Source organism: Mytilus trossulus, chromosome 6 (assembly GCF_036588685.1).
Source record: "Mytilus trossulus isolate FHL-02 chromosome 6, PNRI_Mtr1.1.1.hap1, whole genome shotgun sequence".
Taxonomy (NCBI): Eukaryota; Metazoa; Mollusca; class Bivalvia; order Mytilida; family Mytilidae; genus Mytilus; species Mytilus trossulus.
The window spans coordinates 64,233,960-64,246,921 of NC_086378.1; the positions used below are offsets into that span (position 1 = coordinate 64,233,960).

Genomic DNA, 12,962 nt, shown 5'->3' on the forward strand with positions numbered 1-12,962 from the left:
TAAACAAACGACAACCACTGAATAACAGGCTCCTGACTTGGGATAGGCAAATACATACATAATCTGGCGGGATTAATCATGCTAGCGGGATCCCAATCCTCCCCCTTTCTTGGGACATTGGTGTTACAGTACAACATAATAACCTAATTTTTTTTATTAACTGTGCATTTGAATTCAGGTATCGCAGATCAAATTTGTTCGTTCATAATGTGTTAATTCACGTGTTTTGGTTGAATTCAGCCTTCCAATTGATATTTTATCGTGTGGTTTTCTATGTTCTGATGTAGGAATCTGATGTACAGTAGTTGTTTTATGTAATTTTTAAGTGTTTCTCGTTTCTCGTTTTTTATATAGATTAGACGGTTGTTTTTTTCCCGTTTAAACGGTTTTACACTAGTAATTTTGGGGCATTCATAGCTTTTTGTTCGGTGTGAATCAAGGCTCCGTGTTGAAGGCCGTACATTGACCTAAAATAGTTTACTTTTATAATGAAAAAGGCAAAACTCATCAGATGTATAAAAATACAAATACTACTGACAATTACAAGTGGACGTGGCCGGGTACTTGTACATCCCAACTAAAAAAATCCATAGAATTGAGAGTAACCTCAATTACTGACACCTAGTTCAAAGCATCTAACAACTAATTAAAAAAAACCATGCCTATAAGATTAAATTATTAATCAGTAAACATCCAACATCCAATGGATTTAGTTTAAAGACGTCATAAACAGTCACAAAAAAACATGAACTTGTGAACGTGAATTTGGAAAGATACAGTTATCGACAGATTGTATATCCGTAAATGTGTATATGTATACAACAATAATTTGTAGTTTGCTTTTAATTTACTGATAACTAAATCAATATTAATACCAATAAAAACAATATCAAATGATCTAATTACAGTGTTGAATTGGTAACGTTTAAAACTAGTTTATTTAAAGAATCGATAAGTTTACCAGTATTATTTCTAAATTTCCAGGCATGGTAAACAATATTTCCGTAAAAATGAGAATCGATGTGCTATCCCGTTTGAAATAAGTTTTCTACAGGTACAACCAAGCTTAAACAGCAAATCTTTAAATCTATGTAAGAATTTAGTAAAGATTCTAAGTAATTTGTGGTGAAATGAAGATCGAAATTTGATTTACTTAAAAGTAAGTTCCTTTGGGTAAATGTCTGCAGTATATTGTGAAAATACTTTTATTTAACGAAAAAATATCATCAAGATAACGGAAAGTGTTGTTGAATTTATCAATTAAATGCAAGCTGTATTTTTATCGTCTGAATAAAGATAGAATAATGGCACTTTTGTTTTTGATACCGACTTCATCAGCAAAAAAAAAATGAAGCGAGCCCGAGCGAGTAGGGCGAGCTGATATTCGAGCTGATGAAGTCAGTATCAAAAAATAAAATGCCATTATTTTTTTTATGGGTAATCTGTCTAAACTCTATGGAAAATATAAGCCAGTAAGTTCAGAGAGAAAATGGTCTATTTGCCGATAATGGGTTATAATATTCTTTCAATTGTCTTTGTAAAATATAACTTTTACTGTAATTAGTCTATTCTTGTAATATTCATTTGACGTGGCTCGGTACTTATACATCCCGTCATTGTACTATGGTATTTTTCTGTGTTCTTGTTTTTTGTTTTACTAATGTGTTTGTTCAAGGTTGATAGTGATAAAGACTGGTTATAACACATTGTTGACTGTTTAAATATTTTTACATTTTCTGTCTTTGTTTTGTTCACATCGGTGCTTTCCTGTTGCACCAATTGGCATTTCATATAAGCCAACAACATTTTTGTTTGTGCCACAAACCAAGTTTCGTTTGCGCCGAAATAAAATATTCCGTTTGCACCACATACCATTTTTCGTTTGCGCTAAAATAAAACATTTTAATTGCGCAACAAACTATGTTTCGTTTGCGTCAATAATTGATTTTTCCATTTGAATAAGAACTTTACATTTTGAATTTATTTTGGAGATCTGAATTTTTGTTAATTTACTTTATACTCAATGTTTACTAAATTGTGCTTTTATGGAACGCTCAGCATCAAAAACTTTGCAAACCAAGAATATAATTATACATACTCGAGAAACTGTCCGCTTTCAGTAGTGTATGACTACTCAAGACACGTTCGGTTGTAATGGGGATGTTTACTCCTAATCACTCTAAGAACCCATGCAACTATTTGAGAGTCAAAGATGGTCTGGCGCATAGCATAGTTTATGTCCATATCTGATATATCCTTGTTCTATAGCAACAGTCTTTATCCTGCCTTTCATAACAGTTGTACTGCTTCATATTGCAATCGTTGTTATTTTTCTCTCGACCTTAATTTGCATGAAATTATCTATAAGTCTATAAGATAAAAATCAAAACCTATCGATTATTTTTGCGAAAATATATCCATAAAATAAAAATGAAAGCGGAAAATGTGTCAACAACACAACATCCAAACCAAAAAGCAGAAAACAGCCCAAAGCTATACCGATGGTTCTTTAACACAGTTGGAAATGCGCACCCGGAGTCGGGCTCCACCTGACTCATAAACAAAGATGTGTACCAGTTCAGCGGAAATGCACTTAACTCTGAAACATAATCGAAACAAAAATTATTAAATATACATAACATACAAAGCCAGAGGCTCCTCACTTGGGAAAGGCGCATACATTTAATAGCACAAAAAATAAAGATACTAGTATATCGAATAGGGACTGGTATTTAGCCTTGCAATATGCCATATACAGATCCCGCAAAATGTTATTTCAAAAGTTCTTAACGTGTAGCCAGCGTGACACTCTCTTAACGAGGCATCGGATTTAACATCCCCATTATGACTGGACGTTGATGGGTATTTATACATCTCACTCAGCCAAATGAGCGTCCAAAAGAAAAGCAAAATATACATGTACCAAAGTGATATTCGAACAAACTGATAATGCAATTGCAAAGCAATATTAAAAATACTTTTAAAGTATACTATAAAACCTAACATAGCAAACTAAAACCGGGGTTATCTCATGTCAACTGGAAAGGTAAGCAGATACTGCTGTTCAAAGATTGCGTCAGTTTAGTAACACAAACCGGGGCCCTCCAAAAAGTCCGAATCGCTATATATACTTTGGAACAAATGCACGTATGATCTCTAAATATCTCTATATTAAATATTGAAAGCAATTACAAGTACAAAAACATGGGTCATTCTTACAAAGCAGTATTCCATACTTCAAAAGTCACATCGACTAAGTCTGTCTATCTATCAATATGTGCGACGAATATAGCAATTATGCGTGCTTTACCGTGACTTGACGTGATCCAAAGAGCACCTGTTGATGGAGTTGGTACCTTAATTTGAATGCTTTTTTATTTTGATTATTTTTATGTTGTTTTTTTGTTCTTTGTTTTCCAACTTTATAAAATTTATTTTTATACTTTTTAAAATTTTCTTTATCTTTTCAATAGAACTTGAATGCAAAATATTTTCAATTAAGATGTATTTATGATGTTGACATTGTATATATATTGTATATGTCAGGTATATGTTGTAATTGTATGTGTAACTAGGATTATTGTTTTATTTGTCAATAAAGTAACTTGGGCCGATAGATTAAGGGGCGAGTGTAGAATATTTTAAATAGTAATCACATTCGTGTCTATCCCCGTACTGATGGAGATCCATGAAAATGTCACAATGGAGTGGCGAACAATCAGTTGCAGAATATGGGGATTTACAGGTAAATTAACTGAAAATAAAGTAGAACATACTTGTCATAGGTTCCATTAGGGTATGATGTACAATATTGGCCAGGAGAAAAGGTTAACATTTAGAACAGTCCACCTTTAAAAGTATTTTCCCTGAGAACACAGCCAAAACTGGTCAAAAGAACGAAAAGGGAAATAATTTTAGGGTTGGCTTATGGATTACTTTCGGTCTTCATCAATGAATTCAACCTTCAGTTTACTGTAAAACTGACAAAAATAAATCATGCTAACGAGAAAATTAATACAAATTATTAAAAAAGTCTAAAAAAAATTAAGGAAGGACTGTAATATTTTTTCTGTCTATGAAGAAATAACATAAAAAATTTGGTGCACACTGAATAACGCGTGAGCAGGTTAATTAACAGTGTGCACCACATTTTTAATGTTATTTCTTATAAGTTAATTCTTAATTCCATTTAAACCATAGAAAACCATGGGGAGGGGGGTCTGTTTGAAGTTCTTCTTTTGATTACTTTCCAGCACATGCCTGGTTTAACAATTTTTTATTCAGAAAAATATCAACTGGTTGATTACTTTCCAGCACATGCCTGGTTTAACAATATTGTTATTGATTAAAAATATATTTAGAATTTCATAATAATTTTTTAATTTTTATATATACAAAAAGATATAGGAAGATGTGGTGTGAGTGCCAATGTAACAACTCTCCATCCAAATAACAATTTATAAAAAAAATAAACCATTATAGGTCAATGTACGGCCTTCAACACAGAGCCTTGGCTCACACCGAACAACAAGCTATAAATGTATATGTACATTGTAACTAATATTTTTCAATTTTTATTTTGAATTTTTGGTTTAAGATAAAAACAAGACACATATTAAACATGTAAGTGTTTGTAAATGACAAGGAGCATCTCTCTAGTGAGTTTCTCCTTGAAGCACTCAGTAGTGGTGCTGCAGGCTATTGGTTCAGGTAATTTGTTCCAGTCTTCAGGGCTCACGCTACCAGGCGACTTGAGCGAAGAAGTCGCTTTCCCGACCGTCACTCCGCTTTCCCCGACCCCCAAAAGGGAAGACAAGTCGCCCTGTTGTTTATGATACTCGCTTTCAGTCGCTTCCGCCATCGGACATTTTAAATTTTTACCAAGTTGATGAAACATCAACTTTTTATTGATAATTAAAGGAATTTAGACATAAACGATTAATAATCTTATGAAATGAGGTTGAAGCATCGCTTTTGTAGTGTGTAGCAAGTTATTTGATAAAAATACAACATTTTATCACTTGGTGCACTTCCGAAAGTTCCGGTGCTTGTTACTCGAAAACGTACATCAACCTAACTTTCGGCTGCAAAATACATTGTAAGTTTGTTACTTCATTTAAACTTAATTAGAGTTGCCCCCAGTAAATTTTCAATCCATTTATTGCATTAAAAACGTCATGATCCTTTCCAAATAACTTGTCAAAGATCGTTTATTTTTGTAAATTTTCTTGCAATCGTCGCCATTGTCCGATTTCTAAACTACGGATCGGAAACGGACCAACTATGACCGAAATCCGTATTTTTACAAAAATTACTACGGACGCACGGATGGAACATCTGACAGAAGAGTATTGATCCTTAAAGGAAAAATTACGCATTCCACACACATTAAAAGACTTTTGGTTACATTTAAATAAACTCATCAGTGATTGGTGTATATAATTCCCTATAATTTATATGGATTGTTGTAAATTATTGTAAAGTTGCTTAACTCTTAGACTATTACACTAATATCAATATATTATGGCCCAGCTTACCTTTATATATCTTTTGATGAGAAACATTGATTTCATTCACAAGATAGTTTTTTATTTAATTGTAATTGATATATTATAAATTCTTTACCTTTTTAAAAAAAAAAAAAATTTTTTTTTAGTGCTAGACATTTAGTTGGTAGTTTCTCACAAGGACCATAGTAAAATTTAAACAACTTTTAATTTGAAATGTTATTTTAATTGAATACTCAGATATGAATTGAACAATATTAAAAGAACTTTATTTACAAATGACCTTTAATACTACAGTAAAATCCAAACATTGTAGTGCACCGCGTGAATGAGCACTTCTCTTTCAAATCTCACCACTTCTCCCTATCAGTTTCAAAAAGAGAAGTCACTTCTTCCTATAATTTTGAAGTAGTGTGAGCCCTGGTCTTTTATAATTTGGCAGAAAAATGAAAAATTGTAACTGTCTTTGCTACATCAAATTTGTTGGTATGTTTGTTCGTGGCTAGACTTGGTGTTTGATTGGCTTTTAATTAATATGTCAGTATTTGGTATGGCAATTTTGTTGTTTGTTATTCTATGGAACATATTTAATCTGCTTTTGAGTCTTTTTTTTGTTGTAATGTTGGCCAGTGAAGTGTGTTAATCATGTTTGTTACACTTTCAGTATATTTGTAGTTGTAGCATACACATCTCGCTGCAAGTCTTTGGAATTTTTCTAAGGAGTTAATGTTCTCTGTTGTATAAGGGTCTCAGACAGGGCAGCAGTTCTCATGGATAATCAATGAGGTCAAAGTATTCACTTGCAAGTGAATAATTCATCATCTATGTTTTTTTAGCTTTTATTGACAAAATTGAACCATAGTGGCTGTTAAAAACGATATATTATTTCACTATTTTACATTCATTATTGAATGAACAAAAAAATCATATTTTTTATATACATGTATCTCATAGCTAGTGCCCTTAAAAGGCTTTTGAAATACCTGTGTGTACAGTAGTATAATCATGATGATATATTGTTGTATTGTTTTACATTACAGGCAAGTGCAATGGCAGTGGACTGCACTGGACAATTTGCAGTCTTAGCTGGGTAAGTAATTAGTTTTGATGCCTTGGATTTGTCTCTCCTTCTGTAATGTATAAAAAAGAAAATGTGATGTGATTGCCAATGAGGCAACTCTTCACAGGGGGACCAAATGACACAGAAATTCTGAATGTTTCAGAATGCAAGACTTATTTGCTGTAGTAATGCAGCAACCATAAAGATAGTAAACTATTAGTATCAAGCTTTACATTTCATAAGGTACATGTTTAAAAGAGAATGACCTTGACCTCATTTCATGAATCCATGATATATGTTCAGTTTTGTTGTCATCTTAGATACATGTACTACAAATGTATAAGCCATTGGTTTACTATAATATAATTGTGTAACACTAGATGTTTACTTGTAGGTTTTATCAGACTTTGACCTCATTTGCATGGTTCATTGGTTAAATTTTTTTTTTGTTATATCTTTTTCTTGGACATACATCATGTACATGTTATATAAAATTTATACTATCAATTTGATATACCATTTTGTATATTATCAGATTTCCTTAAAGTTGTGAGGACACGATCACAATAACTTATATTTACCCTGGTACATGTTCTTAATATTCTCTTTTTTTGTAGCCGGAAAGTGATGACCTTGGTAGATTTAGACAATCCAACAGATAGAGTAACAAAATTGACACGACAGAGTAAATTTGATATAAGTTGTGTAGAGTGGCATCCATATCCTGTCTGTGGAGATCTATTTGCTACAGCTGTAAGTTTGTTTGATTTGATCATTGGCTAAGGCATGCAAAATACTTTGTCACTTACAGCAAAATACATTGAGTGTGTAGGTAAGAGTAATTCCTATTGTTAGCTTGTTTGCTAGCCGGACCGCGAAGTCATTATTAAGTTTGGTATGCTACCCTCCTTTAAGAGTAGACTAGTCCAACGGATAACCAATGTATCTGTCTGTTGGAGAAAACTACTCAGAATGGAGGGTAGTATACCTTAATAATGATTTTTCTGTTCAGCTGACAAGCAAGCAAACCAAAGATATTACCTTTATCTACACACTCAATGTATTTTGTTTGATTTATTTATGATCTGTTCTAAGGTACAATTTATGTTGCTGGGCATCCTGTTGATTGTTAAACAAATGCTGTCCAATGCAAATGTTGTATTGTGGAATATTTTTAGAGAGATTAAATTTAATAATTTTTACGTCAAAATCTGTTTGTAAGGATTGTTTTTTGTTTTTCTTTTCCATGATTCCACTAAGAAATATTTTCATGTTATTAAATTATTTTAGCATAAAATGCAATGATGAATCTTTAAGTGGTAGTTCTTATGAGACCATGTGACTTTTCTATGATACATCATTATATGTACATATATATTTCTATTTTTTTCTCTAATTATGTACATGGTATATGGCCCGAGAACACAGTTATTTCGTAGTGCATTTCTTTTAGACAATAAATTCAAATTAAAAAAATCGCACCTGCTCTTTCTCAAAAATACTTTTACAGTGTAGTGTACTGCCAGTGAGACAAATAATATCAAAATTATAGAAACTTCTTCCAGCTCTAACTCAAAATATTGACAATTCTGTGTTAAGGGGGTGTAAAATTCAGTTTGACAGCTTCAGAGGTGATAAAATTTGACCTTTTAGAACTGGACCAATTCACTACTTAACAAAGTTTCAGCACCCAAATTTTTTTGACATGTAATTACATTCCCCTACTTAATATTTCATGCATTTAATATAAAGAAATAAATTGGGAAAGTGTATAAAATAAAACATGCAAGTTATACACTGTTTACACTAGGGACTATACTCGTAGACAACGTAAACCAATGGACGATAACTGTGTCCTTGGACCATATACACTCTTCCTGATTAAAACCATTTCTATGTTAATAATGGATATTACATTAAAATTTTGTGTAACCATATTATATAAAGAAAATATAATTGATGGATAATGTTGTTATTTTCAGTGTAACCAGAGATTAGATTTATTTTCTTGGACGAGTTATGGAAATATTAATCAGAAATGTTCTATGAGAGGACATTCCAGAACTGTCAGGTATTTTATTTTGAACTTACAGATGATAATAATACACAATCATGTCTGTGGTCACATGATATTTAAATTTTATTAAAAATGGTATTTTTATTATTACCAATAAGAAACCAAAATATGTGAAAGTAATCAACTATGTAGGTCACTGTGGTCCTAAACAATGAGCAAAACCCAAAACATAACTTATAGTTGGACCTGACGTGACAAAATGGGGGAAAATAAAGCAGGAAAACCAACAGCGAATTAATGTAAAAAAACAATAAGGTAAAACTAAACATGATATTATAACCTGCTATTGTTCCAAAGTTTTATTCTGAATGCTGGCAACAATTTAAAAACTTTTCAAGATGAGATATAAGATCTAAAATGCATACAAAATTTTGATAAAATGATTAAATTCTATGGAAAAACCTAAAGGAATTGGAAACTACTGTGATTAAAGTAATTCGATAATTTGTCTGTTTGATATCATTATGAGGATTTAAATTTCAGTGATTTAGATTGGTCTCCCTTTGATGTCAACATAATTGCTTCCTGTTCAGTGGACTCTTACACACATTTGTGGGATATAAGGTATTTGACAAGAGTTATTAAAAAGAGATATACTTTATATTTATGTGACTGTTTTCTTGCAAAGAAAATTTCCCATGAGTAAACATTTTTGAGTGTTTACCAATGTGACAGCAACCGAAAACCATGCAAAAATAGAAACATATAAGACAACATATAATATTTTATCACAAGTTTTAAAGCTCACTTTGTACACTGTGTCAATGTATATAGAATAAATAGCCTCAAAGATCAACATCATTACAGCAGTATACCCAATCACTTAACAAACAACATCTTTAGCTCAGTCAATTTTTTATTCAACCACTTTAATAATTCAGCAAAGAGTTATTACTGCAACAAAGTTTTGAACTACTTCTTTATCTCACATTGATAGGGTATCAGATGGGAGACTAAGATGTGTTAACTCCATCTGATTCAACAGTGTGTTAAATAAACTAATAATTACAATTTTTTTCTCAGGGATCCAAAGAAACCATCAAATTCATTTCAGACAGTAGGTAAGTAATGTCATGCACAAATAATTATATCTCTCTGTAAGTAAATCTATAAAATTCCATCTCCAAAAGAGGTATATTCGTTAAGAAAAGAGAGATCCAACAGCTGATTTGTATTTAACAAAAAACAACTGAAAAAAACCCACCTATTAAAACAACTACTAGATTACTGGCTCCTTGATTGGGATATGAACCAAAAGAATTGATGGAGAGTGAAACATGTTTAGGTTGACGCACAACCCTCACCCAAATAATAATAGTGGTTTAACACTACAACAATAAAACATGTGGTAAAAAAATCAGCTGAAAGTGCTGGACTCTTTATATCAGTACTAATCACAAAGAACCACCAACAACATGACAACATTATGTATCAATCTCATACTGTGGATTCATTTATATTCGTTGGATACCAATTTTCGTGGGAAAAGGTGAATGTTCAATGAATAACATATTTTCAATAGGCCTTGTATACAGACATTAGCAAAACCACGAAATCTAATATCCACGAATTTGAAAGTTTTCAGCATTCCACGAAAATTGATACCCACGAAAATAAATGAATCCACAGTAGTACTCACAGTTCACTTAATGCTAGTTTTCAAAGTTAAATTTTTACAATGTGTCAACATTTTCTAACAAGTTCAATGTACATTCAAAACATATCTGTGATTTAAGGAATAAATCAGTATTTGCTTTGACATAGAGTTTATATTGCAGATTGTGACACTTTACAGTATGTTCTCTTTATCTCTATTTCAAGTAACACAATAAACTCTAAATTCCATATTTTTTTTATTCATAGCCGGAGCCTCTCAAGTAAAATGGAACAAAGTGACTAACAATTTATTTGCTACAACACATGAAGGAGATGTTAGGCTGTGGGATCCTAGAGTAAGTTATCAATGTAAAAATAGATTACCATAGATAAGGATATAGCAGTGTTTGTGTGACTGCTATACATGCAAATAATAAGTGCCAAAGGAGTAGGTCCGGTAAGACCCCTTTTTGGCTCCAAAATATAACAGTTTTACAAAATTGTTAAAATGTAAACTTTTAGTTATTTATTGGACAGTTGAATGCTTCTGCTACATAAATATGGGCTGTTTTTGACAATACAATGCACATATATCAGATTGTAGCACCATTGAGTCATGCTAAATTACTGAAATCTTCAAAATTCTATCAATTTAGTTAAATTTTAGACGGTTTCCGTGTAAAACGAAAGTGGCCGCATTCGTGTTCATCCTTAATATTGATTTGTAAGTTGTATTTTATGATAATACATAACATATGTAAAGGTTGTGGATGAACACGAATGCGGCCACTTTCATTTTTGACAAAAACCATATGAAAAGTGACGTTTTTTGGCATATTTGAGAGATTTTTCATATTTGAGCTTGAATCGGATCGTTTTTAATGATTAAATTCGTTAAAATCTTTCACAAAAACTAATTGAATCAGGTGACATAGCCACGTAAGTGTTTAAAAAGTGGTAAAATCTTTCGTCAGATGAAACTGAAATTTGAGGCCAAAATGAGTCCTTACCGGACCTACTCCTTTTAGCTTGAGTCTACACAATTTTGCAAAAACTTGGAAATCTCCTTTTATAAGGCCAGTCTTTTTTTCAAAGGTTCAAATCTATAAAGTTAGAGAGATGAGCAAAGCCCATACAGCATAGTCACAAAAGGCCCCGAAATGACAATGTAAAACAATTCAAACAAGATAACTAACTGTCTTATTTCTGTACAAAAGTGTATGAAAACAAATAGTTAACACATAAAAAAATGACAATCACTAAATTACAGGTTCAAAAATTAAGACAGGCACATATGTCAACAATGTGGAAGGGTTAAACATGTAGGCATGATCCCAACCCTCCCCTTACCTATGCCCATAGAAATTTGATTGTCGTTAAACATCAGAATTTGTGGTTCATCTTTACCAATGGAATCCAGGAATAATTATGATTCTACAATACTTCCTTTTCAAATAGTGTTGTGAGATATCAAGGTGAGAGGTCTGCTTGTCTTCTTGATTGGTGATATATAAAAAAATCCATTAATGATACCAGTATTCTGTTTGTTGTTTTTAGAAGGGAAGTTCACCTCTTCAGTATATAGCTGCACATTTATCAAAGATCCATGGTTTAGACTGGAGTCCAGACAGTGAGACAAACTTTGCAACCTCAAGTCAGGATGGTACTGTCAAGGTCAGTGTAATAATAAAAAATGTAAAGAAATATATGCTTTAACGATTTTTTAGCTGGCTTGGTTCAAATGCCTCTTGACAATTTTTTGACATCTATTGGTAATCTTTATGATATTCATGATGAAAATTTCTGTCTGTCCCACACATAAAGTGATGTAGGTATATCTTAAACTGTACTTGGATTGGTTTAAAAAACCATTACAGGGGTAAATTCAGTAAAAAATCTCCCATTGACTTTATTGCTAATCTGTGTATGGAATTAAATTTATACCTGATTTACCTTTAGAAATTGGACATTTTCATATAACATTCATGAAAGTACAAATGTAGCCCTATCTTTTGCACCAATAAAAACATGGGGTCATGAGGCATTTTTGGGCATTCACATGGCCTTGTTTTCGAACAATGTAGTTTCGCACTGAATTCCTATACTGACCCTCATTACTCTTCAACCCTGTAGTAGAAAAAATTAGTACATTCAGCATTTATTTTTTATTTTTTTTTCAACTCTAGTTTTGATCCATCTGCCACAAAATATTTATTACAAACATTATCTACCAATCAGAAGAGCATATGACTTCAGTGTTATACAGAACCCTCTCCCCTAAATGGGCGGACCCTGACGACGTATATATATTTATTTACTGAATTTAACCCTACAGAAACCAAACATATCTCATTTTACCTGATAATTGATTTTTTCATACTTTTCTATGACCTAAAGGGTAAATGAAAATAAATACCCACAGAGCTTTGATAAGCGCATAATAATGAATTGAAATAACTGTAAATTCAGAAATTATTTTGTGCATTTATTATTGCAATTTTGTCATTTGAGACTAAAATGTGATTTTGATTTTTGCAATATTTGGACAAAAACTGTTTGATTCATCTAAAAAAAAATTAAAAACTTGAGTTTTATTTATTGCGATAATGACCCTGTCACATTTTTCCCAATAATTTCTGAATATACAGTAACCTTTTTATGGTCTGAAACATTCTGAAAACCAATTTTATGGGTCTTTCAGGGAGGGTAAATTTCAGTTCTG

General features: G+C 31.9%; 1 protein-coding gene across 8 annotated transcripts in view; it reads left to right on the plus strand.

The window, feature by feature from the left end:
• Positions 1-3,653: 3,653 nt before the first annotated feature.
• The window catches only part of LOC134721676 (GATOR2 complex protein WDR59-like), a 42,720-nt gene continuing 33,411 nt past the window's right edge, over positions 3,654-12,962 (plus strand). For all 8 annotated transcript variants that reach the window (XR_010107907.1, XR_010107906.1, XR_010107908.1 and 5 more), the window contains exons 1-8: positions 3,654-3,745; positions 6,548-6,597; positions 7,185-7,320; positions 8,550-8,638; positions 9,128-9,208; positions 9,668-9,705; positions 10,508-10,596; positions 11,798-11,914. Coding sequence is in view for 5 of the 8 variants with exons in the window: in XM_063584830.1 (XP_063440900.1) it covers positions 3,689-3,745; positions 6,548-6,597; positions 7,185-7,320; positions 8,550-8,638; positions 9,128-9,208; positions 9,668-9,705; positions 10,508-10,596; positions 11,798-11,914 (657 nt within the window). In the remaining 3 variants the exon portion in view is untranslated. The remainder of the gene's footprint in view (positions 3,746-6,547; positions 6,598-7,184; positions 7,321-8,549; positions 8,639-9,127; positions 9,209-9,667; positions 9,706-10,507; positions 10,597-11,797; positions 11,915-12,962) is intronic.